Below are 26,195 nucleotides of genomic sequence, written 5' to 3'. Positions count from 1 at the left end.
ATTATTACTAAATATTAGTACTTTTTAAAGTGTTCTTCCTGAAGATTTTAATAAGCTATTTCAGAACTATTTGAGAAACATCTCGATGCTTTTTAAAATTTTAAGTTGATTGAAAATAAAACAATTAAGAGTAGTTAGAACAAGCAGCACATTTTTTGCGAGTGTATGTTAGAAGATAAATGTCCAGGCACAGGATTTAACTCCACTGCTATATACAGTGCATCAAATAAGTCATTTTTAAAGAAACAGTATGATTATCCTTACAGAGAAGCTGGCAAAAGGTCAATAAACAAAACAATAGTCTTAACTGACCTGGAAACTGAACTTTTGTCTTTCCCTCCCAAACCAGACAGCTGAGGATAAGCAGTTGTACGACCTTCATTTTGTTATCTATCAGCCTGCGTTTACGGATTTTCACGTTCCAAGGGTGCCAGACAACTGAAAGCTCTGTAATGAAAAGAGTTCATGTTAAAATGTCCAATTTAACGTGGGGAGATATCTCCATGCAAGCCAATCATATGCTGATTTTTTCTGTGGCACTTCTTTCTTTTACATAATAACACCAACTCAGCCAATGGTGCGAGTTTAAGGTAGGGATTCATACTTCCAAGTATTATAGACCTCGTTGATTTGAAAACAATCATTATTGTCACTGTCACGTTTGGTTCTACTTCAGTGGTGCAGAAATGACACACTTCAAGCATGGAAAACGACTGTTTACCAGCACAAGGCTTGTTTTTCCATCATAATCTGATATTTATGTGGAATAACAACTGAGATATAAGGACAGAGTGTTTAAGTTGATGATAAATGTGACAAAAACGGACCTGAACAATCATTTAGAAGCATATTTGACCATTATTTGGAAAATTGACAACTGAAAATGTGCCTGCATTAGTGTGAAACCTCTCAGTCTTCTACTCTTTAGTCAAGGTCACTTTAATGGGATTGACTGCCACTGCATACGCTGCTTTAATAGGCATGACAAAGCTGATTAACTGGACACTTCTGTTCCAAGGCACAGGACTGTAAGATTTCTATTATGAAAACACACTTCATCAGCTTACTTCACATCCTTTTAGCGGGTTCTATGGTCAATGCGCACAAAGCATCAGCCAACTTCAAAGCCACACGTTCAGGCAGTGTGTACCTAACCCATGTTGGAGCTACCACTTCTTATTTACATTTGTAAAACTGGGAAAAAAAGGACATTGTGCTAGTCACGTAACACATTGAAATATTGATCTCTGTTGAAATGCTTGAGTTAATAAACAGCTTTGAGGTTTTTGATTGGTTAATTATTACTGGTACTTCCCATCTGTTTTTCAACTTCGAACATTCATTCATTCATTCATTCATTTTCTTTTCGGCTTAGTCCCTTTATTAATCAGGGATTGCCACAGCGGAATGAACCGCCAACTTATCCAGCATATGTTTTACACAGCGGATTCCCGTCCAGCTGCAACGCAACACTGGGAAACACCCAAACAGAGTCATCCACACACATACACTACGGCCAATTCAGCTAATTTAATTCACCTATAGCACATGTCTTTGGAATGTGAGGGAAACCAGAGCACCCAGAGGAAACCCACACGAACATGGGTAGAACATGAAAATTGCACACAGAAATGCCAACTGAGAAGGGTGCGCGACGATGCCTATTTGAGGACTGGGAGGGAGACCTACTCATAATTCTCTCTTCATATAGCCGTAAGTCTATTACATATCCATAAAACACTGTGATATAACCGCGCTCGGATCGGATCGCTTTCTCACTGCAATCGAACCGCTCCAGGGTTCGTTTCAATCAAGCCGAGACAACCTCATTCAAGCGATCTCGGAGCGCTTACTTTGGTGCGGAACAGATCGCGATTGCCCTGTTCACATATGCCAAACGAATCGCGCTAACTGGGCAAACGAGACACATTCCGAAACAAAAGTGTAGGTGTGAAAGCACCCATAGTTCCCTCTTGTTGATTCTTATTTGCATTATGTGTGGTTTGCATTGATCTCTATGTGTGTGAACATTAACAAACTGCATTACAAACCTGAGAGGGGCACCTCAGCCACTGAGGGCAGAGGGGCAGTGGCTCTAGCCACTGGGCCACCCCCCTTTGCAAGGCCCTGCCTCTAGAGCTGAAGTTAGAAACATAGTTCCTGATTGAGTTTTATTCCCAGTTCACGAGTTCACCCTCACAGATATTTGACTGAATAGAATAATGCGTATTTGACGTTCTGTCCGGGGAGAAGGCTCTGAGCTCGGGAAGACTCCCTAACTCGTGTTATTCCACTTATCAGGATAAAGAGAGATAGGGTCCGACTAGACAGGCGCAAAGACTATGCAGTATTATTTGACATTTGATTATTCAATTACTGTAGACCTGAATATAGTTTGACTCCTCTGGAAAACCATAAAATGCTGATAATTTAATTAGTATCTTTTTTAATAAATTTATTTGTGCTTGTAGATTTTTTATTATATTTTATGCACAGAATCATCCCAATGAATCTAAAATGATATTTTTTTTCAAATAGTTATTAAACTCAAGTGAAACTGTATTCATATTGCAATATATATTGCAGAATAGACAAATATTGCTATGTTAGATTTTTTCAAATTTCGTGCAGCCCTAACTAAATGTAATATTTTTTATGATTCTTTATATTCTTTATTAAATTGAGGTGTACACATTTTTAATTTTGGGAGATTATCTCCAGTTTTGGCTTCAGTACCAACTCGTAATGTATATACAGTTGATGTCAGAACTATTAGCCCTCCATTGATTTTTTTTTTTTTTTAATATTTCCTAAATGATGCTCAACAGAGCAAGGAAATATTCACAGTATGTCTGATGATATTTTTCAGTCTTATTTGTTTTATATTAGCAAGAATAAACAAACCATCGATATACAATAACTTAACCCTAACCCTAATAACAATAACCGTAACCTGCCTAGTTAACCTAATTGACCTAGTTAGCTGTATAGAAGTGTCTTAAAAATATCTAGTAAAATATTATTTACAGTCATCATGGCAAAGACAAAATAAATCAGTGATTAGAAATGAGTTTTTAAAACTATTATGTTTAGAAATGTGTTGAAAAAATCTGTTCGTTAAACAGAAGTTGGGAAAAAAATAAACGGAGGCTAATAATTCAGGGGAACTAATAATTATGACTTTAACTATACACAAATATTTATTGAAGAGCATCCCATAGAAAAATATTAACTTAAAAGGTGAGATCTAAATTATATATATACAAAACAAATGTTTACATTTTCATACATCTCACTATTTTAACATCATCTTCAAAAACTTAGTTGTACTCTACAAGACTCAACTTGGACTCACTAAATAAAAACGGAGCCATCAAACAACCTTTAACACAAGTCATTTACTGCATTTGTTTTCTGCATTACAGTCAACATGCCATCGATAGCATTCTGACCTGAACCACTGAACATTTTTACCCCCTCTAGTTCTGTTACAGAGAGGTTTTTTACCATGATTGAGGCTCATTCACAAGCTCTGTCAAAAACGCAGTGGGGCTCCGGCAGGCAGAACTCTTGAAGCCAGTCTGCAGGTGAAGAAGCACAGCAGTGCCAAAACACAAAGAAACAACAAGCCGGAGAGCAAAGTTGTCAACAAAACCCAAATTCCTTCTCGATTCATGGCATCAAAATGCAAAGATGTTGTTCACCGTCCAAAACAGCAACAAAAATAACACACCTATCCTTCTATTCAGCCTGCTGGCTTCAACTACAATGCGAATGAGAGCTGCAATTATGTGCACAGGTCAGGATAATGAGGATTAGGATTATTACTGAAGGAGAAAATCTTCCTTCACGCCTCTAAAACAGACTCTGTGTTATTTTAAAAGCAACAACAATGGAAATAGTTCTTAAAACTGTCCAAATTGATGCCTTATAAAACATGCAATTTCATGTCTGCTCAGACTGGCATCCTATTTTGCACAATACATCACATGTTGTTTTGTAAAAACCTGTTATGTTTTTTCATGCAAGTTAACGCCTGAAGGCATGACTGTAACTTCATCGCTCTAATAAACTGGAACATCAGGATCCCTTTGTGTAACAGGATTTAAGTTAAACTCCTAACATCCGAGGCCTTTCGATCTCCCAACATCAAACACTGTCACTGACATATGGTTTGTATTGGGTTTGTCTTGGTAAACAAAACTCTAACGCTAGACAAAACCAAATCTAATTAATCTCATTCAGCTGACCAACAAACAACAAATCATTTGAAAGAAGAGCTGAACGAAGAGATTTCTATGCTATTGTTGCATCTGCAAACTACATTGCTATCACTGCATACAAATCAGATGGGCACATGATCAATTAAAAGTGCACAAACACTAATGTCTGAGAGGCGCTTAGGAAGTACAACAAAATCTCCTTTACTACCGTTCTTTCTTATACTCCATTGCATTGTTTGTTTTTCTTTTACGCACTTCCTATATTTCTTTCTTTTTACTCAGATGGTACAACACCTCAGGTACAATAAAAAAGTGTTTTAACACATCAATCCACAGTCACAAATACGAAAGAGTAAGACACAAACCTGGAATCTATTATTCTCAAAGAATGCCATCAGTTTTATCCCTAATCCAAACATGCCAGCGCAATTAAATGTAATTGTAGTCGTAATTTGGAACTAATCATAATGAGATCAAGTAGAAATCCTCAGAGTCAAGTAAGATCCTACTTTATGAACAGAAATTCTCTCTTCTTTCCAGAAGGATCTTATTTTCCTCTTAGACGACTTTTGTTTGATCCAATTGAGTCCAAATTACCTAACAGATTCCATTTGTTTAGATCTGCCATGAAAATGCAATGGTTTATCGGGGTAAACATCAAAGTACTCTGATGTAGTTTTTGTACACTAAAATTACATAAATGAATACATTTCCTATCAAACGAATATCCCTTATAAAGTTCTTCATACTCATCGTCACAAATATTATACTTTAAAGCAGTATTTCTCAACCACATTCCTGGAGGACCACCAACACTGCATGTTTTGGTTGTCTCCTTTGTCTGTTACGTCCATTACAGGTCTTTCAGTCTGCTAATTAGCCGATGGCCTGAATCTAGTGTGTTTGGTTAAAGAGACATGGAAAATGTGCAGAGCTGGTGATCCTCCAGGAACGTGGTTGAGAAACACTGCTTTTAGGGACAGTTGTTTATGCATGTTTGTGTGTGAAGTATGATGTAAGATCCTACTTGAATAACAAAAATTCTCTCTTCTTTCCAGAAGGATCTTATTTGATTTTCTTTGATCCAATTGGGATTGAGTCCAAATTACGTAAGAGATTCCATTTGTTTAGATCTGCCATGAAAATGCAATGGGGTAAACATGAAACTACTCTAAAGTATTTTTCTTTATACACTAAAATTGCATACTGAATACATTGATAGTACAAAAACATTTCCAATCTAATCCTAAAAGTTATACATACTAAATATACATGAATAGTTATAATTCATAGGCATTTCTTCATGGTTTCTGTAGGCTTTATGAAGGTAAACATAAGACCTTATTAAGACCTTTACTTTAGAAATTTGAGAAATGAACACAATATGTTATCTAAATGTGAATGCATACATATCATCAGACAATAAATTGTATTAGCAACACTTTAAAGTCTGAAAATACAACTGATCTTCATTAATTTAAAATTCAGTTTTGAAAAACATTCGGGTTTGAATGCCAACCACCAGAATATGTGAGGTCTTTTAACCCACAAAAGACTAATCACACTCCAAAAATTAAACAAAAGAAATGTTCTTACCATTTTCAACTTATATTGCCATGGCTTTAAGACTTTTGTCTCTTATTTAAGACATTTTTTAAGGATTTAATTTAAGGAAGAGCCAATTTTGGCTTTTTAATATCTGCAGAAACCCTGCACTCCCCATAACCTCAACCAACATGATTGATATTAATATGCAATTCATACATACACACACACCTATTTTAATCATTTAACTACCTCACTAAGAAAAAATTGGATTGCATTTCTTAACTTCTAATGTTGCTAGTTAACCAAATGATCAGCCTCTACTAAATGATTTATTTATATGTCGGTTTATGGTAAAAGTACCCTAATTAAAACATATTCTATGAACAATCTGAAAATATGAAATATGAATCTGAATTTATTTAAAAACATAATTATAATAAAACTTTTTAAAATAATAAATCATCTTTTTTCTTTGAAGTATAACTGAAAATATTTAAGATTCTCATTCTTCTTAACATGCCTTCTTGGTTTTTTTATTTGTTTTTTTTTTCAATAAAACTAAAATCAAGTGTAGTCCAACAGAATTATGTTTGTTTGAATTTTCTTGTAAACCAACAATGCTTGTTTAGTGTAAACTATTATAAAAAAAACATTCATTTTTTAAATTACTTTAGCAGACTTTACATAAAACAGTAAAAACATGGTCAACCGTTTGGTAGAGCAGGCAGTTGATGGGATACAACAATTTCATTGACTAAATTTATTTTTGGCACATTCCTTTAATGTGAATAATTTGATAAGTGAAGATGAGGCATGCTTTTAAATAGCATTAATGTAAGAAAACACTTTTCTCCCCTAAAAAAGGCCAAATTTGGTGTTACCAACATGCCAAGGAAGCCATGTTGCTGTCATGTAATGAGGACACCGTAAAACAGAGAGGACCTCTTTTAGACCTTCAGGACATAGTCAAGGTCATGATTCATATTTATAATCAATGGTTTTAAATAAAAGGCACATTTTATATCAAACTAATATCCCTTATAACGTTCTTCACACTCATCGTCACAAATATAATACTTTAAAGGACAGTTGTGTGTGCATGTTTGTGTGTAAAGCATTCCAGTAGACTACTTGACTCGATTTATAAATACATTCTGTTTAACACATCTCTTCTCTGGCATGCTTATGTGTTATTAATGCACATATTTTGCTCCATTTTTGTGTATAAAACCCACGTTTTTTCAATGAAAGTCATTTCCCTTAGGTCCTCACCACTCTACAATGTCCCATGGTGCAGTGAAGCACACACAAAAAGCTTCTCTTTTCAATTCCATCCTCTCATCTTTTCAGATCATACAATGTGTGTTTGTAGCCACGGGCTGCCAAAACGTGCTTACCGCTCCACAGAACAAGAAAGCATCCACATTCCCACATCACTGGAGCGAGTCATTGATTCCCTGCTTAATTGCGGTAAAGTTGCACGAGCGACTCTCCGTTATACAGACGGAGATGCCATCATATCCCGAGCAACTTGTTGGATTGTGCTGATTTAATAACAGCGCTGATCTCCAACTCTTCCCTGCGTTTACATTAGGACCCCGGTCACATGGAGCGCTGGAAGAACAGACTCATTCAGCGGATAAAGCAGCGCTAAAAGTGATCTATACTCACCCCTGCGATGAGGCTCTCCCTGCTCCTCTGCGATTCCACCAACACAGGACCTTACGTTCACGTGCTGCTCTCTAGTCGAGCTTTTATAATGCCATACAAAGCGCCAAGCCAGAAGAGAGAGAGAGAGACCGCCGGGTGGTCCACTATTAATAATAGCGCTCTCTCTCTCTTTGAAGCGCGAGCTCCTCCTGTTGATAGGAGCCGTTTAAGTTGAAGTTCATCAACATTGAAGGACATTACAGTAGTAGCCTATTTCTTTTTTCTTCGTCCCCACATAATCTCCTTCTTTTGTTGTTTGCATTTCCTTATTTGTTGTATAGTCAGGGTTTATTGACTTTATGTTATTCAAGTCAGTTTTATTTGCGTAAAAAACAGTTTTTAACTGGTATGTTGCTTGGATGTAGCCTGTCTGTCCGTCCTTCCATCTGTGTGTGTGTGTGTGTGTGTGTGTGTGTGTGTGTGTGTGTGTGTCTTCAAATTAATCCGTTGGGGGTCAACACACACACACACACACACACACACACACATAATGAATATTTAGATTTTTGTATTATTATCATTTATTAAGGGGCGACAGGGTGGCTCAGTGGTTAGCACTGTCAACCCACAGCAAAAAGGTTGCTGGTTCTAGTCCCGGCTGGGTCAGTTGGCATTTCTGTGTGGAGTTTGCATGTGTTGGCGTGGGTTTCCGCCAGGTGCTCTAATTTCCCCCACAGTCCAAAGACCTGCGCAATACTGTAGGTGAATTGAATAAGCCAAGTTGTCCATATGTGTGTGAAAAAGTGTGTATAGATTTCCCAGAGATGGGTTGCAGCTGGCAGGGCATCCGCTAAGTAAAGCATATGCTTGATAAGTTAGCGGTTCATTCCATTCCGGTGACCCCTAATAAATAAAGGGGCTAAGCCGAAGAAAATGAATGCATTATTTGTTTATTCTGCTTGTTTTGTCTCATGTTAGATCCTTTTATGTCTTCTTGTAAATTTACTGAGGCCCACTAGTGGATCCTGGCCCTCTGGTGAGAAACATTTTCAACACCATGTTTTTCGAACAGTTTTATTTTAAAAAAATCATTTCTTGTTTTAACTTGTACTAATATTGTTAAACTATATGTATGTCATATACAGTGCCTGTAGAAAATCATCACACCCTGTGAAAATCTATACCTTTACTCACATTACACCCTGCTGCTTTCAAAAGACCTTCGAGACAAAGTTGCAGGTTAGGAGAAGGGTACAAAAACATTTGAAAGGCTGGAAAAGTTACTTGGAATGTGATTTGATTTCAGACAGAATAACAAATAAAGTCATTATTTCAAAGAGGTATCAGCCACTGTATTTTCAAGGGTAGCTCAAAAATTGGGGTGACAGTTAAGGGGGTTGGAAGTTAACATTTTACATTTAGTCAGAGTGTAGTGTGAAATGAAATAATACAATAAAATAAAATAGAGATTGTTAATAGGGACAGTGGGACGCTTCATGTTTTTCATTACATTTTTAATCAAACTTTTTTATTTAATTTTTAAACCTGAACTTAAACTTACAAATTAATGTACATACACATAATGTACATATATTGTAATTTTCATGTATGAATTTAAAAAGTGCTGTGACCGTTAAGGGGTAAAGATTTAAGTTGACATTTTAAATTTAATTAGATTATAATAGACTTAAATATAAACATGTAATGAATAGATTCCAATAAAATAGAAGTTACAATAAAGAAATCAGTAATAAAGTGGCAACATGGTGGCTCAGTGGTTAGCACTGTTGCCTCAAAGCAAGAAAGCCACTAGTTCGAATCCCAGCTGGGTCAGTTGGCATTTCTGTGTGGAGTTTGCATGTTCTCCCTATGTTGGCATGGGTTTCTTCCGGGTGGTCTGATTATTATGCTTGTTTTGTCCCATTTTAGATCATTTTATGTCATCATGTAAATTTAATTAGGCCACTTAGTGGACCCCAACCCCCTAGTAAATTTTTCAAAACATTTTCTTTATATATATATATATATATATATATATATATATATATATATATATATATATATATATATATATATATATATATATACATACTGGCAAGCTAAATGTAACACTGAAATGTTTTGGGGGAGTAAATACATTTTGCTGATATGCAATAAAGTTCTAAAGTTCCAGCAAACAGTTTTTGAGATTTGCACTTACAGTTTAGAGAATGTTAAGACTGTTTTGAAAAATGTGCTAAAGCAATTGAGAAAAACTGTTATTTTCAATACATTTAAATAATATCTAAAATCTTAAATAAAATAATAATAAATTTAATAATAATAATAATAATAAAAATAAAACTGCATTAAAAATTTGAAAAATAAATTAGTAATCTTATTATTTAGGGTAGTGGGGTGTTTTTTTATTACATTACATTAATAAAAACTTTTTTGTTTTTTTAAACCTGAAATTATACTTGGAAGCTCTAATGTTATTTATAATTTTCAAGTGTGAATTTTAAAAGTGGCTCAGGTGACCTTTAAGGGGTTTGAGGATTTAAGTAAAAAATTTAAGTTTAATCAGACTATGAAGAAGTCATTCATTCAATCTTTATTAGTCTCTTTATTCATCAGGGGTTGCCACCGCGGAATGAACCAGCAACCTATCCAGCATATGTTTTACACAGCGCATGCCCTTCCTGCTGAGATTCAAGCCAGCGACCTTATTGCTGTGAGGTGAGAGTGCTTATCACTGAGCCACTGTATCGTCACTATAAAATAGTAATAGGACTAAATATAAATGTGTAATGAATTTCAATAAAATGTAAGTTATAATAAATAAATCAGTGCAACGTTAAACTTTTGAAGTTTAGTTGTACAATAACTTTCAAACTTTCTTAATTCTATATAGATTAAATAAGTTAAAACTGACCATTTTTTGGTTAATTGATTCTATAGTTGTTTTTTAAATGAAAACAACTACATTTACGAAATTAAGCTAAACATAAAGTAAAAACGGGCAAGTAAAACAATAAAACAGCAATAAACATGCACCAACCATATTCTCATGTGTCTCATTATATGATGTAGCATTCATTAACAGTGTTTCTCTTGGGCAAAAAAAGTTGCAAGTCTTTACACACTTACTAACAATAAGGTCGCTTGAGGCTTCTTCAAATTAAAAAATATCACTCAAGCATTTCAGTTTTGATGTGCTAATGAAGTGTGAGTGTACCTAAATTCACATTTGTGTCTGCTTTAGTTTCTTGATCGACTTTTTGCTTAAACTAACCACAAGATGTCACTATTAACGTAACAATGCGCTTGATCGCCCAACAGAGAACAATCGCCGCCATTGAAGGTTCAACGACCAGTAATCGGCAGTTGACCTATTCTGTAGCTACTGTGATTATTTACCTACCCGTGACTTCCAGCTGTGAAAACCCTATGGCCTTGCAATAATCCCCATAAAGCCTTTCACAGAACATTTAGCGAGAAATAGGCCAGCTTAAATGCTGACATCATAACTTCACGTGAAGAATGACGTTTTGCGTAAATTAGTTACCAATAATAGACTGTAATCTTTTTAATGAGCTAATGCAGTCAGACATGAAAGCTATTCTTTTCTTATAATCTCCTAGTTTAAAGTGTTTACTTCATAAATGAGTCATTTAGCCTGAGTGAATGAATCTTTTATTTGATTATTTGTTTATTATTTGTTACCTTGAAGCGCGTGACTGCTGTTCTTGAGAGTTCACGGTGTAAATAAGAACAAATCACTCCAGGTAAATACCAATGGGCCAGCTAGATAGGCCTACATTTTGACCATTTTTGGAATCTACAGTTGAAGTCAGAATTATTAGCCTAATAATTTTGTCCTTAAAATTGTTTTAAAAAAAATAAAAATAAAAAAGCTTTTATTCTAGCCGAAATAAAACAAAAAAGACTTTCTCCAGAAGATATATCATAAATAATACACACACACACACACACACACACACACACACACACACACACACACACACACACACACACACACACACACACACACATACATATATTACCCTGCTTATATTTTCCTAATGTTGACATGATGATTCCTGGTTGATTATTATTATTATTATTGTTTTGATTTCCTGAAAAATTTCCAGAGTTTTCCTGGGAGGTTTTTCTTTTTCTTACTTTTTTTTATATTATATTTTTTATTTTGACCTTAAAGTAAGACAGAACAATACAAAAAGCAACAACCATGAAGCCAGAGAAGAGAAGGCAAACAAAGCAAGAAAAAAAAAAAGACAAAAGACAGAAAAAAAAGAGAAATTCGATCTATTAATTACTGTAATATATATATATATATATATATATATATATATATATATATATATTAACCAGGAGCTTAAGGAGGAGAGGCAAAGAGGGAATTCAGTTTGTGATTATTTGCTTTTTTTATTTACCATGCATTCAGTGTCTGTGCAATCTTTATTTATTCACACAATTTTGCCTAAGTTGCATAGAGGAATTTATTTATTTAAGGAAGCCAGTTTCTGACATGAAAAATAAATAAAAGGGATATAACAACATTTTATTTAAACATTTTTATATCTCACAATCTAGACTTTTCCCAAGTTTATGTGTTGCAGACTTTTGTTTTAAATATTATATTTTTATTTTGACCTTAAAGCAACACAGAGCAATACAAAAAACAATAACAAAAAACAAAAAACAATAACAACTATAAAGACAGAAAAGAATGTTATACATTTCTATAGGCCAGTGGGCACAGCCAATATGATGATTTTGCAAACAATGACAGGGTCATACCTTTAAACTGTTATTTCTGAACATTAAAAAAGGTGTTCCAGGTGGCTTCGAAGCCAGCAATGCTATCAGAAAGTCAAGTCTTGCTCTAGGCACGCTTGTCCCCCCTCCCATCTCCCCTGACCCGATAAGAGAAGATGGAGGGGTAGAATTTGATAAGCTTAACCCTAAAATAATGTAGCTAATGCACTGCTTTATATTGGAGTAGTTGACTGAGTTAGAACAGGCATTTATGACCTTAATAGACTTTTTCACGTCCTCATTGGTAATTCGAATGCCTAAATCTTTCTCCAGGAATCTTTCAAATTCAAGGTAGATATGTCTAATCGGTAAAAACATCTGTACAATGGGAAATCAAATTTGAGGCATCATGAGGGAGAAAGTCATTTATATATAAGGGAGGTTTTTCTTATAACAATTTAGAGAATATAAAAGAAAATGTTCTGTTTACAAATGGGAAACTTTACTGGCTAAAATGTTCAACCTGCTTTATCTCATATTGAGCCTTTTAGATTCTCTAAAACCTTTCTAGATCTAAATATCTTCCATTAAAAGAGTAAATAGGCCTAATAGCAACAATAATGATGGTGATGATGATAATAATAATAATAATAATAATAATAATAATAATAATCATAATCATAATACATTTTCAGGAAAAGGGGTATTTAAGTACACAAATTTAATTTGAACTGCCAGAGCTGATAACAATAATAATAATAAAAAAATTATTATTATTATTAATATTAATATTAATATTAATATTAATATTAATATTAATATTAATATTAATATTAATATTAGTCATTAAATTGTCAAGATAATTCACGTGATTCTTTCCAGCTCCTGTTATCAGTGTTTGTCCTGAAGTCCTGAAGTTATCAAGACCCGCCCACAGCTGAAATACTATTGGTCAAAAGTTAAACGTGGGAACTTGCTTCAGGAACATGATTGGTTGACTGAAGTTACTATTATAATCCCGACGAGTGTCTCGCAGTTGAACTTGTGTACAGTCGCGTGCACGCTGCGTCGAGTCAACAAGGGAATAGACTGACTTGACGTCGTTTGATACAATACGTCCACCAGAAAGTGTACAGCTGTCTAGCAAGAGAGAGAAAGAGAGAGAGAGAGAGAAGAGAGATACATGCTATGGTAAGGAAACTGAACATTTTCTTGTTTTGTCAAAGTAACCCAGCTGCTGGCATGTTCCTGAATTCCCACATTAGCTCAAGCAAAGTTGTATATATTTTCACCTCGAGCTAACTAATTGTAACTGTAAATGTTAGTACACACATGTTTATTATGTTTATCCGTAGTAATTTTTAAATAAATTGATTATTTGAATGATTCTGGTAAAGCAAAACCCACAGATTAATGCAAAGATTGTGTGTTTATCTGAGGTTAATAATAAATAAAAGTTCCTGGAAATGGTATTAGTGTGAATATATTAATGTACAAATTAATCTGTACACTGTTAGTTTGCACAGAAGTTACTTATTAGCTATAATTTATTAAAAGTCTCTCATAAGTCAACAAAGTCACAACTGTACTGACTACAAATGGCTTAAAACACTTCTTAAGACCCTTCACCTCTTTCATTTTTTTCAGTGTTTTTAATATAAAAAACTATGCCAATTGAAATGTTCTTGTAACATACAACCAAAGACATTTAGCTGAGCTTAGCTGATGTTTGTATTAAGGACATATACCTTTTAAGTAAAGTATTATTACATTATTTATAATATTGAACATATTTTATGTGTAATTTACTTTATATTAAATGTATTTTGGTCAAGTAACAGCAAGCATTACCAGAAAACCTGGTAGACAGATTACAAGATGTGTAGTGGCATTACGTTTTGCCACGTCTTTCCCAATTTCCTCAAGAGATTAAGTTGTCTGAGGGTTATGGTTTTTATCTGTAGTGTAATCCTAGAGAGGAAGACTGCACCGGGGAATCTCTGACGCCATAAGTTGTGACCTTTGTCGTTATCATGAGACTTCATGTTGTCATGCGTTCCAGAGCAGAGAGCAGCATGTTGTTGTTGGGCCTCTCCTCTGTGCATTTTTATTTTCTTAACTCTTTATTAGAACGGGATTCTATATTTCACACCACAAGATTCTGTCTTTACTTATTGTTTGGACAACATTAGACATTTTCTTCATGGGTGAAGTACAGGAAGTACAGGTTTGTTTTGTTAAAAAGAGTAACTGTGTGTGGACTTAAGGATCTCTTAACTCTTAGCATTTAAAAAGGGGAGTTTGCAACTTTTGCAACATGAAATTAGTTATTTATGAAATCTTGCTCCCGATAAGGGCACAGTTTTTATGGTATTAAATGCAGTGACAAAAGTGCAATGTGAATATGTTATGATGAGATGTTAAGCAACTGACTGAAATTTAGCTGCCTCGCATTTACTTGTATTGAACGGTCGTGGAAACAATGTGCATGGGGATGTAAACAGTCTTTTCAGTGTTGGAGAAATATGTGAACTTGTGGTGGAAAATGCTCACACACACTGCAAATCTGTGTTTAAATAATATAAAGATTATACCGTTTCATCCCCAGGATTATTTGTTAACCCTGAGATAATTTTGAGGAGTGTTTGGTAAACATTAAGCCAGGACTTTTGGAAAAGTTTTCAACCCAGTAAATGTATTTCTACAATTTTTTTTTTTATTATATGTAATATAATAATAAATACATACATTTTTTGAACTTCTTTTCTGTTCTTAATTAGAAGATAACTTGTGGTGGAGTTTATGAAAGGTATAATAAGTATAAATACTTGTTATTAATTAACATTATACTGATAGTGTTTACTTTAGGGTTAAGGTTACCTTTTCGCTGTGTGAATAAAATGTATATAATTTATATATATTATTTGGGTTTTCAAAATATAATTTAATCAAAAACAAATTCAAGACATTTAACCATTTTTTTCAAGCACTTCATGACCATCATTCAGTGTTTCAATGACGGTGCTTTTTTCACTGTGGGCCCATTCAGGCAGAATAAACTCTTTTGTTGATTAGATCTGGGTTGGTGGCAGTTCAGTGTCTGGACAGGTTCTTTTAACTATCTATCTCATTTACAATTCTCTCATAATGCACCATTAAAGCATATGTAATACACGCACAAAACTGCTCAAATTAGTACCTTGTACACATCCTTGAAGATGCGATTTGACTGCAGAACAACCAACACGTTCTTTATAAAGAATTCTGCTTGAAACGAGTGTTCTGATTTGGGATCCGAAGTTTACTACAATCTTGGTGCCATGACCCAGATACAGACTGAATCACAAATTTCCAAAACAGTGATGCTTATTCTAACTCGCTGCATGCTGCAGGTAAAAATAATAATAAAATTAACACAATTGTTCCATATTGAACACAGTACATTTTATTTTAAGAAACATTTATAATATTTTGGAACAGTAAACATTCATTCATTAATTTTCCTTCAGCTTAGTCCCTTTATTTATTGGGGGTCGCCACAGCGGAATGAGGCACCAACTTATTTAGTATATGTTTTACGCAGCAGATGCTCTTCCAGCTGCAACTCAGCACTGGGAAACACCCATACATGCATACACATACACTAAGACCAAATAGTTTATTCAATTCAACTATAGTGCATGTCTTTGGACTGTTGGGGTGATGTAAAGTAAGCTACTGCACTGTTCGGGTCTATATCATGCTTGGATTTTGGGGTTTAAGCATTTTTTTCAGATGTTTGCTGAATCATTGGCTGACCAGTAACTTTTGCGGAGAGTCCTTTTCTGCTGAAGATACTATTGGCCTAAAAAACAAACTAAAATAGTCGTAAAAACACTTAAATAACAACAAAAAAAAATTGTGCATCTAGCGCAGGAATGGTCTTACAGAAAATATGTGCAGCTTTAAACCCACAACTTTTCCAAATCGCAGTAATTCTTGAAAGAGTTTATAATCCAATACCTAGTGTATTAATATAGTATCACTTTATAAACTATTGCGATACAATGCTTTATTGATTTTTCTCCCCCCTGTTATGCCTACAATTTACATCTTTATTTGTCATCATCAACTTGTAATAAGACAGATGAAAATGTGTCTTATCACCAGGTGTAAAAAGAACCCTAGGGCATTCGATAATTAGATTTCAAACCAAAGTCCTCAATATCTTAGTGCCTGGTCTGAGTGTAATATAAGCTAAATTAAACGCTAGCTCTCTCAGCTACTGACAGTATTAATGGGTTACAGGATGATGTTACTCTTTCCACCAGGGAATGACCACGAGCAGTGTGTCATAAGATCCTCTGTCAAGAGTTACCAAACAAGCTTCTTTATTTAGGTGCTTCCTCCGCATCACATTCAGATCAAAACATTGATGCTCTGTTTTTTAAAAATAATTATTCCCTATTACATATACTAAGACCAAATTCAAGTCAGATTCTCATAAAATGACATGCACGTACTGGCAAATAGTGTGCATACACCATCACATATTAGCACGGTGACCAACAAATGCTTTAGTCATACCAGAGAAATGCTTTCGTGCCTTAAACAATTGGACGGTTCACAGGATCAGCAGTGAATTTCTGACTCATAGCTGTGGTTTACGACCTCACTGAAAGGCAGCGTTTGAGACTTGCTCAAGGAATCTTCACATATTTTTTTGTATTGTGTCTTTTTACACTTTCACCGGCTCCAACTTCCTTTATTCCCTCCACCGGACTTCTTTTGTGAACGTGTAGAATGCAGGAATTGCTCCCAGATCGGTTATGAGTAATTGCAGGCTATGGGAAAGAGGTTATCAATCTATCCTCAGAATCAGTGCTTGGGCGTTTCTGTACACCTGCACTTTTTCCGATCAAGGGCAGACAGATGGTTGAGAAGGCCCCCAAGCCAAAGCCCCAGACCGGATACTTGGTGACTAATGTCGTTGGAAAGCCATGTAAAGGGAAGAGTCTATTGTCATTGCTGGTTGCTGACATGATGTTGGCAGATGCATGACTTTACATCTGCTGGGACAAACCTGCCAGGGAAGTGTCTTTAAATCTGGCTTGTTTATAGAGAATTATGCCCAGAGACACATTACTATGTGTTGAATGAATATAAAGAAGATGTATGAATATATCAAGCACTTTCTGTCAGTTCCCATAAACTCTACACTGTAAAAAAAAAACTTGCGTTTGCTGCGTTTTATATTGAATCAGATGATCTTTTCTACACTGTAAAAATGCTGGGTTCCACATGATTCCTTCATGTTGTCCCAACGCAAATTGATTAAGTTTAACATAATTGTTTTTACAAATTTAAGTTTATCGTAAAACAATTAAGTTGTCCCAAAAACTCAAGAATTGTATTAATTTTGGTTTTAAATAAGTAAAAATCAATTTTTGAGTGAAGTCATCACAACTTGTATCAATCAAACTGACAAAAAACATTAGGTTAAACTTTGCATAACTTATGTTCCACTACGATATAATATTTTACACTTAGTTGATGTGTAATGTAGATGTGTGAACGAACAACATCTCTGAATGTAATACGCTCAAAGTTCAATATGTTTGTTATTGGCTTTTACAGCTTAGCAAAGCCTACAGAGAACGAAGTTTGATGTCTAGAAAAAATACATCTGGGTTAGTGAGATCACAAACGCTTCAGGTTACGTGCATTTATTACGTGCATACACCCCGCGCAGCAAAGAGGCATGGCTAGAGGCGCTGTAATGTTATAGCAGAGAAATTTAAAATGCCGTCCAAATTAGTGTTGGGCCATTAGACGATGCCATCGCCAATGGACAACACGGTGCTGAGCCGGCATCGCCGATCCTCCGCCCCACCCCCGTAGCAGACCTGCTCGCGAAAAATACACACTTGGCCCCATTTACACCAATACATCTTAGTGTTAAACTGGGATTTTAGAGCAAAAATGATCCACATCCACACAGAGTTTTACCTAGCATTTCTGAACAGCCCTCCGTCCGCTGAAAATGTACATCACGTGATCACACACACACAGCCACACACACTGTCATGCGCTCACTTGAGCTCAAGAGAGCAGTCCAGGTCGGACAGTTAATTAATCTTGTCTCTATCTAACGACTCTTTGTTTTTGTTTTTTTTATCAGGTAACGCATCACAGCATCAGTACACTGCTTGTGCTTGTACTTAGTAATTTTAGTGAAAACCTCAGATACTGTTGGTTGTGCACCTTTTTTACCAACCTACCTCATGCAGGAAAAGTGATTGACAGGTGGTAATTTGTGTGCAACATATCTTTATTTATATAATAACAATGGTAAAACAGAGACCATGCGGGTCAGGTAGTTGAAACGGTAGGCTACAAATAATTAATTAGTTATGAATTAATTAATTATTCATAAATCATTAATTCTCCTCCATCTATGACGTCGATGCCATCATCCATCGCAATGTTTCACATTAGACATCGTACAATGCCAAATTGGTTGACATCGCTCAACCCTATTCAAAATGCTGCTATTTTTACAGAGCTCATTCTGTTTCTGTATTTGGGATACCAAATTAGGAAGTGCTTACAATTTACTTTGATTATGTTCCAGAGAATTCTAAAATATATAGCAAGCATTTGACAAAGGATAGCTTCCAGAATCGCTCCCAATTTGTTAAATGGTTAAAACTCCTCAAACCAATGAAGCTGTGGATTGTGAGCGACAACTTGTATTTTTATTTGTTAAAATTGATGTATTGTATGCACAATTTTTTGTGTTAACGTTATGTTGTTGCAAGGACGTAAACAATGAGAAATGCTGTTTGGCACTGTTAACAATTTAGCTACAAATTCATATTTATTCGTCAAACCACTGATTGTGTTGTGTGCCACCCACAATCTTCACCAGTGCTGCATTGTCTCTCTATGCAGCCACTTTTCCTGCGTTCTACATCTCAAATAACCAACTTGCAAAAAATATGTGAAAGTTTCATCTTACTTACACATGCTTATTCTGAACAAATGTAAAAGACACTTGTCAGATTTTATTTTGGAGTGCAGGCCTGAGGTTCAGCTGTGTGCTTCTCATTATTAGTCTGTTTCAGGCTCAAACTGATACAGCTAACAGCTACTCTGACTGACAGTACTTTGTAGGGGCGTGACGCTTTTCCTGGTGACGTAGAGCAGATCTGTGAATCACAGCACTTTTTGTTAGCAGGCCAATCAGAGCCTCTTGAGAGTGAACTTTCGGAAGAACTAGGAAATAAGACAGTTGTTTTCATGTTAGCTGAGTAGCTGTATATAACTAAAGTAAAATATATAAATAACATTAAAATATAAAAAACATTATTTTCTACAAGTAAAGCATGAGCACACATTGCTTTGCATCTTATAAACCCAACCAAGCCTTAAAAATACACTCTGCACAATCCCTTTAAAAATGTAGTGAAAACCTGCTTAACCTATTAAGAAAAGTTAAAGTAACATAAAAACAATTGTCGTCATAACCTTTTGTAATTTTAACTGTGTATATGTAATGGAGCATCCAATAAAACTCAGGAAGTGACATTTAGATTTTACTTTTTTTTTTTTTTGGCAGAAATAATTGTCAATCTTACATGGTTGTTTAGATTGCATTCATCACGCTTAGCCTTTCAAAGAGATTAGAAAAGTGGAAATAAGATTTAAAAATGATTAAAATTATTTTAATTTTGTTTTATTTAAATAAATACAATTTTTATTAATTATTTGCTTTTATTATTTGATATTGTATTAAATATCCTTTTCTTTTCGGCTATTAATCTGGGGTCGCCACACCGGAATGAACCGCCAACTTATCCAGCACGTTTTTACGCAGAGGATGCCCTTCCAGCCGCAACCCATCTCTGGAAAACATCCACACACACACTCGTTCACACTCGTACACTACAGACAATTTAGCCTACCCAATTCACCTGTACCACATGTCTTTGGACTGTGGGGGAAACCGGAGTACCCGGAGGAAACCCACGCGAACGCAGGGAGAACATGCAAACTCCACACAGAAACGCCAACTGACCCAGCCAAGGCTCGAACCAGCGACCTTTTTGCTGTGAGGCGACAGCACTACTGCGCCACTGCCTCACCTATTGACTGATTTACATATTTTTAATTAATTAATTTTGTTTAGATTTTTATTTTATTTTCATTTTTTTATTTTTTTATTTTTTTTATTTGTAAAGGATTTTTCTTGTTATATTTTTGTTGCTTTATATATGGGTAAGGGGGAGGCGTAATTGATGTTTGCTCTTGGATAGTTGGATAATCTCAGTTTCCGAGTGATACTACACAACAGACCGCAAAATATTTTCTGTGAATGCCTTCGTGCTTCAAAAGTTGGATGAAATTCAACTCTTTCGTTAGTACCCTCATGCCAGGGTCATCAGATGACAGGGATTTACCCTGCCAAGGTTGTTAAGAAGTACGTCTGGCCAGACAATTCAATGCGCTACATTAAACTCTGCAGCCCTGAGTGGGAATATGTTTCTACTGGTCATGTTGTGGCTAATATTTCGAAGTTCTTTGGTGAGTCTGAACTGTTTTTTGCGGTTGAAACGTGGTTTGGCTTGAAGAAGTGAATATATTTGTCTGGACTTTGAGTGTCACGTCTGACTCGAACTGTTCAGATGCCAGAGAGGCCTATTGATAGACAGCTGGCTTTAACATTAAAGGAGAATGTGCTGTTAGTGAAGGATTTACTACATTTCCTCAGTGCCTTTGCCTTTGTTGTCATTATATCCTAATATTTATCAAATATTACTTTGCTATTAAATAGAAAGTATAAAAAGTCAAAAAAAAATCATTAGCCTTCTCTGAAAATGTAAAGATTTTAAAAATATTTTTTCTCCAACACATTTAAACATAGTATTTAAAATTTTTTATTTTTTAGTGTTTTGTCTTTGCCATGATGACAGTGCATTATGTTTTTCTTATTTGCAAGATATTAGTATTGAGCTTTAATTGCCATTTAGACATTTAAGGAAGCTAATAATATTGTATATTAATACAATTGTATAAATAATATTTGAGTTGTTGTTGTTGTTGTTGTTGTTGTAATTATTATTATTATTTTTATCATTATTATTATCATTATTATTATAATCATTATTATTATTATTATTATTATTATTATTATTATTATTATTATTTTATTTAAAATGGATTTCATTCTAGCCAAACTAAGCAAATAAATAAAATTGTGAAATACTGTAAAAAAGTCTTGGTTTGTTAAATATTACTTGAGAAATCTTGAGAAACACTCATACATAGAAACATTGTTTACACATATATTTTATATTGAAATATAAATAAACATTTTCTTAAATTTGGGCATGCATGTCTGTATTTATAATAACAAAGTACACACATATTATGTCAAAACAAACTTGATTAATTGTCATATATTTATATATTCTTTTGTTATTTATTTTTTTGTTTTTAATATTTTTATTTATTTCTAATTGTAATATTTTTCATTTATTTATTTTTATTCATTTTTTATAAATTTTTTTAATTCATTTTTATTTTATATTTATTTTATTAATAATTTGTAATCATTTTTTATTTATTTTAATATTCATATTTTACTTTATTTTTATTCATTTTTTCTTTATTTTATTATTTTTATTTTTTTATATTTTTATTTATTAAATTATTTTTATTTACTTTTTTATTTTATCATTCATTTTTTCATTTATTTTTTTGTTATTTTATTATTCATTTTTCATTCATTTTATTTATTTTTATTTATTTATTTATTTTATTAAATTTTTATTTAAAATAATTTTATTTTATTTTTCTAATTTTTAATTATTTTGTACTAAAATAAATATTACATTCAAATTTATACTATAAAACAATTAACATCTAATAAAACTAAATGCGTAAAGTTCTTTAACGTAAATGTGCTCTTTTAAATTTAATTGTCTTTTTTTCATAACAAATGTATCATCAAATATTAGTATATGCAATTAAAAACCTATACTGAACATGTATTTTATAAGTTCAGACAGGAACAGCAATGCCTCACTGCCATACCTATAAGGTGACTATTAAAGGCAGCTAAAAACATGCAATGGGAGTGGCCTCACCCAAGTCCCTCCCTCTGCTCAGGAATCCTCCAATGGTAAAACTGAATGGGTGGGACTTCACCTCGAGCAGGTCCCTCCCAGCCCTAAATGAAAGCCCATTGTGGAATGCACACATTCTCTCCTACATGTACACACACCCTCACGTATGTTCCTCAAGTCCTCTCTCCTTCCTGTTTTTCACAAGTTCCTGCCTTTTTACTGACGCTAGTGTTTGTCGCCTCACACTGGAAAAAGTTCAAGCTTCCCAGGAATCCCTTGTTTGAGATTCCTAACAAGGAGAGCTGGAAAGAAGAGCACTTTTAAACGCCTCCCAGCTCATGTTTGTTGTGAAGACCGAGCTGACCATGCTTTGGAGCTTATTTCCTTGGTGTAGCTGACATTGGTGAGGGGGGGTTGGAAAATTTGGCTTGGGAGGAGGTGAAAGAGAAAACCCCATTCACTGAAACGCTGAGCCGAGTGTCTCCTTGGGGAAATCTAAACTTCACCACCTTCTCCTTATAGCAATCCAGAGGAAAATTCTTCCCAAAAGCTGGTGAAACATGCCTGGGAGAGGAGATTTGGTTTAGTTATGGAGTCACTAAGGGAATCTATTCTTCATTTGACCTTTCAGATGTCTACTTATAAACGGGCCACGCTGGAGGAAGAGGAGCTGTTGGACACCGGTTCTGATGGGATCTACCACACCTCTAGCATGCAGGTGAGAACTCTTTTCTTTGGCTATATTTCTTTAAAGTATTTCTGTAATTGAGGTGTAGAGCAGTATTGTGGATCTCTTAACCAAATAAGACATTAAATGGTTCCAGAACACTGTGCCAAGTTACTTCCTCATGCTCCTTCTTTCAAACGTCCTCCGTGTTTTAGCGCAGTTCAAGTTGTTTTAATATGTCTGACACTTCTGTTTACTTTTAGTAGGTGCAGTGTTAGTTTAGTTATTTCTTTAAGGATCATGATCGTGGGAGAAAGAAAAAACTTAGAACTGACATTTTGGACATACATTTTTACATTTAGCACCATGTTCTTTTAATAGCATATTCATTTGCGCTACTTTGTGGACTCATGGCTGTGCTAGTCTAAAAAGGAGGTGTGTTAAGGCACATTATTGGCGTGTTGCTATTTTAAGAAACTGAAATAGACTGCACCACTGACCACCTCAAAGCTGGTCTAAAGTCCAGCGCAGAGCATGTTAGTTATGTGCCTATGCAGGTCCAAATGCTTACACATTGCTTAATACACACAGTATGTACAGAAATACACATATCTTTACATATGAAAACAATTTAAGGGTTAAAATTTACAAATATTATTATTTTGTTTGGATTTGTATAATGTTATTATTATTAGTAGAATCATTTATTATATGCATATTTGTTTAAATAAAAAAACAAGTTTAGATTTGTTCACCTGTTGGGTTTGGAGACATATGCATCACCATATGGGGCATAAGAATAGAACGTGTGTTCGGATAAAACTTAGTTGTTTGACCACATTTTGTTGGTCAAACTTTTGCTAGAAATTAAAAGTGAATTTAGAAACCGTTTTGAAACAAATCTTCATTGAAATTAGCTATGTAGACTAATGGATAACTTCAGTGGAGTGCGTACAACACCGTTTCCTCATCCGCGAAAGTAAAGACAAAGTAAAGAGGCCAATGGAGGAGGCTCGTTCTTTATCCTCGCACTGCACATGGTCTGTTTAACTGTTTTCTCATTAGTGAAGCTTTCAGTTTTTCCACGTACAAAGTGGGCCATGTAAATAACAAATGCTCCATGGCGCGACGCAACTGATTTTTAAAAAGGTACGGTAGATGACACTCTCACTGGTTTAATGCACGTTATGCTCAAAACACACTCATAACTCAGAAAAAAAAATCAGATTTGGACATGCCCGTAATGCATTTGTGCCGTGAGCTTTAGACTATGTGTCTAGATCGTTAAAATACAGCCCCAAGGCATTCATTTAATCCAGAATTCAGTGATAAGTAATAAAATTGTGAAACAAAATAAAATATATTTTCTTTATTTTAATATATTTAAAAATGCATTTTTGTTAGTGAAACAGTTCTATTATTTCAATGGTATTATAAAGTAATATAATCCTTTAATAAATCATTCTAAAATGCTGATTTGCTGCAAAGTAATTATTATTATTTAAATTGTAATAATATTATAACTTGTTCTTTGTTTATTTTTATATTCATTTATTGATTTTATAATAAATTTTTGCTAATATTTTTAATGATTTTAATGCATCCATGTTGAATAAAATAGCATTAAAATAACATACTCCATACATTTGACAAATAGCAGTGTATTCTTTTTTTCAAATAAAGTACACTGTAGGATTAAAACTGTACAGTTTGACTGATCTACTTCCACCCTGATCAGGCATTTGTTACCTTTTAGTAGTAGTTAAATTAAGTCACATTGATCCATTTATTTGACTTAAATTAAAACATTAAGTCAACACGTTGTATTACCTGCTTAAGCATTATTTTTTGCCAGACTCTTTCTGTTGCTGCTAATTTGCATAAAACTGGCAAATGTTTATATAGGAAATTAGATTCTTTGATCTCTGCTCTGTAAAATCAGCTAGCCCATTTCAGTGGACATTAATTCCTTTAAACACCGGAAATTGTATTAGATAAAGTACCTCTATACCTTGTAATAATCAATATATATATGTACCCTCTTTCATTTAGTCTTTTTCCCATACTCCACATTTGTTGTCAATTTGTTTTTATTTCGGTCAATGAGAAGTAGAACTTTAGAGTATTTAACCTTTCCTATAATATTTTCTCTGGATGACATGTGGAGAATTCAATGTTCTGGGATGGCTAATTGAAACCATCTCCCTCTCTTTGTTTTACTTTATCCCTCCGCTCTCGTTGACCTTCGAGAGCTCTGGGTTTGGCATTAGGGCTCATTGAAGCCACACAACACACACAAACACAAGTCACCCGGCACACATCCAAACTAAGCTGAGTAATTGCACAGCTGGGCACCTGGCCACTAGAGGAGACTTTTCAACTCTGTGAGCTCAGCAGGACTTAATCTGATTTGAGTTACAGAAATCATTACTTTAGTTTCTCCTGCACTTCTTATGCAAAGAGCTGATCAACTATGAAATGCACAAGACTTGTTTAATGGGTAGAGAATTGAAAGCAAAAGAGAAGTCATCAGGGGAAATGTTTAAAGCTTAAAGTGTTTAAATTTTAACTGAGATTTTAGCTACCTGAAACTGATCCTCTATGATTTTATACAAAGTTATTGGCATTTGGGACTTCATTCATTCATTTTTCTTCAGCTTAGTCTCTATTTCAGAGGTCGCCACAGGGGAATGAACTGCCAACTGTTCTGGCACATTTTTTGTGCAGCAGATGCCCTTCTAACCGCAACCCAGTATTGGGAAACACCCATACTTCACATTCATTAAGCCAGTTTAACCTACTCAATTCACCAAAACCGCATGTCTTTGGATTGTGGGGGAATCTAGAGTATGCGGAGGAAACCCACACAAATACGGCGAGAACATACAAACTCCAAACAGAAATGCCAACCGACACGGACTCGAATCAGTGACCTTCTTGCTGTGATGCCACAATGCTAACCACCACCCAAGTCACCATGCCACCCAGCTTTCAGAATTTTGGACAAAAAAAAGTAGAGGCAAAACTAAATTAATGATTCAAGTGGCTTTTGGCAGTAGATTGAGGTCTCATGAAGTGAAAATCATTAAATCTGTGCAAGAAATTGCACATTATTTACAATTATAACAATATTGGATTTTAATCCATCGCCTCAGCAAATGTTAATTGACTCCTAAATACATTTGATCCATCCTAAATATTATTCAAAAAATTGAATCATTATGCCCCAAATCGTAC

The 26,195-nt window shown here is 34.5% G+C and overlaps 2 protein-coding genes and 1 long non-coding RNA gene across 6 annotated transcripts in view; 1 reads left to right on the top strand and 2 right to left on the bottom strand.

The window, feature by feature from the left end:
* Positions 1-7,291, bottom strand: part of alpl (alkaline phosphatase, biomineralization associated) — a 43,204-nt gene extending 35,913 nt beyond the window's left edge. Inside the window, 2 exon segments of the mRNA NM_201007.2 lie at positions 313-447; positions 7,169-7,291. Of these exon segments, the coding sequence (NP_957301.2) occupies positions 313-447; positions 7,169-7,205 (172 nt within the window). The 5' untranslated portion in view covers positions 7,206-7,291.
* ece1 (endothelin converting enzyme 1) overlaps positions 1-26,195 on the top strand; it is a 133,622-nt gene that overhangs the window by 76,570 nt on the left and 30,857 nt on the right. Inside the window, exons 1-2 of one of the 4 annotated variants that reach the window (XM_068224225.2) lie at positions 13,218-13,373; positions 22,923-23,009. In XM_068224225.2, the coding sequence (XP_068080326.2) occupies positions 13,371-13,373; positions 22,923-23,009 (90 nt within the window). In that variant the 5' untranslated portion in view covers positions 13,218-13,370. 4 annotated transcript variants of the gene reach the window in all.
* LOC141376624 (uncharacterized) lies at positions 14,017-19,490 on the bottom strand. The gene is made up of 3 exons (XR_012387202.1): positions 18,315-19,490; positions 16,040-18,252; positions 14,017-15,685 (listed from the first exon to the last, which is right to left on the bottom strand). It is a non-coding gene; the product is annotated as an uncharacterized lncRNA (long non-coding RNA).

The sequence above is a fragment of the Danio rerio genome, chromosome 11 (genome assembly GCF_049306965.1).
Source record: "Danio rerio strain Tuebingen ecotype United States chromosome 11, GRCz12tu, whole genome shotgun sequence".
Lineage (NCBI taxonomy): Eukaryota > Metazoa > Chordata > Actinopteri > Cypriniformes > Danionidae > Danio > Danio rerio.
The sequence above is the reverse complement of the archived record's forward strand: the minus strand, read 5'-3'. Positions and strand labels throughout refer to the sequence as shown.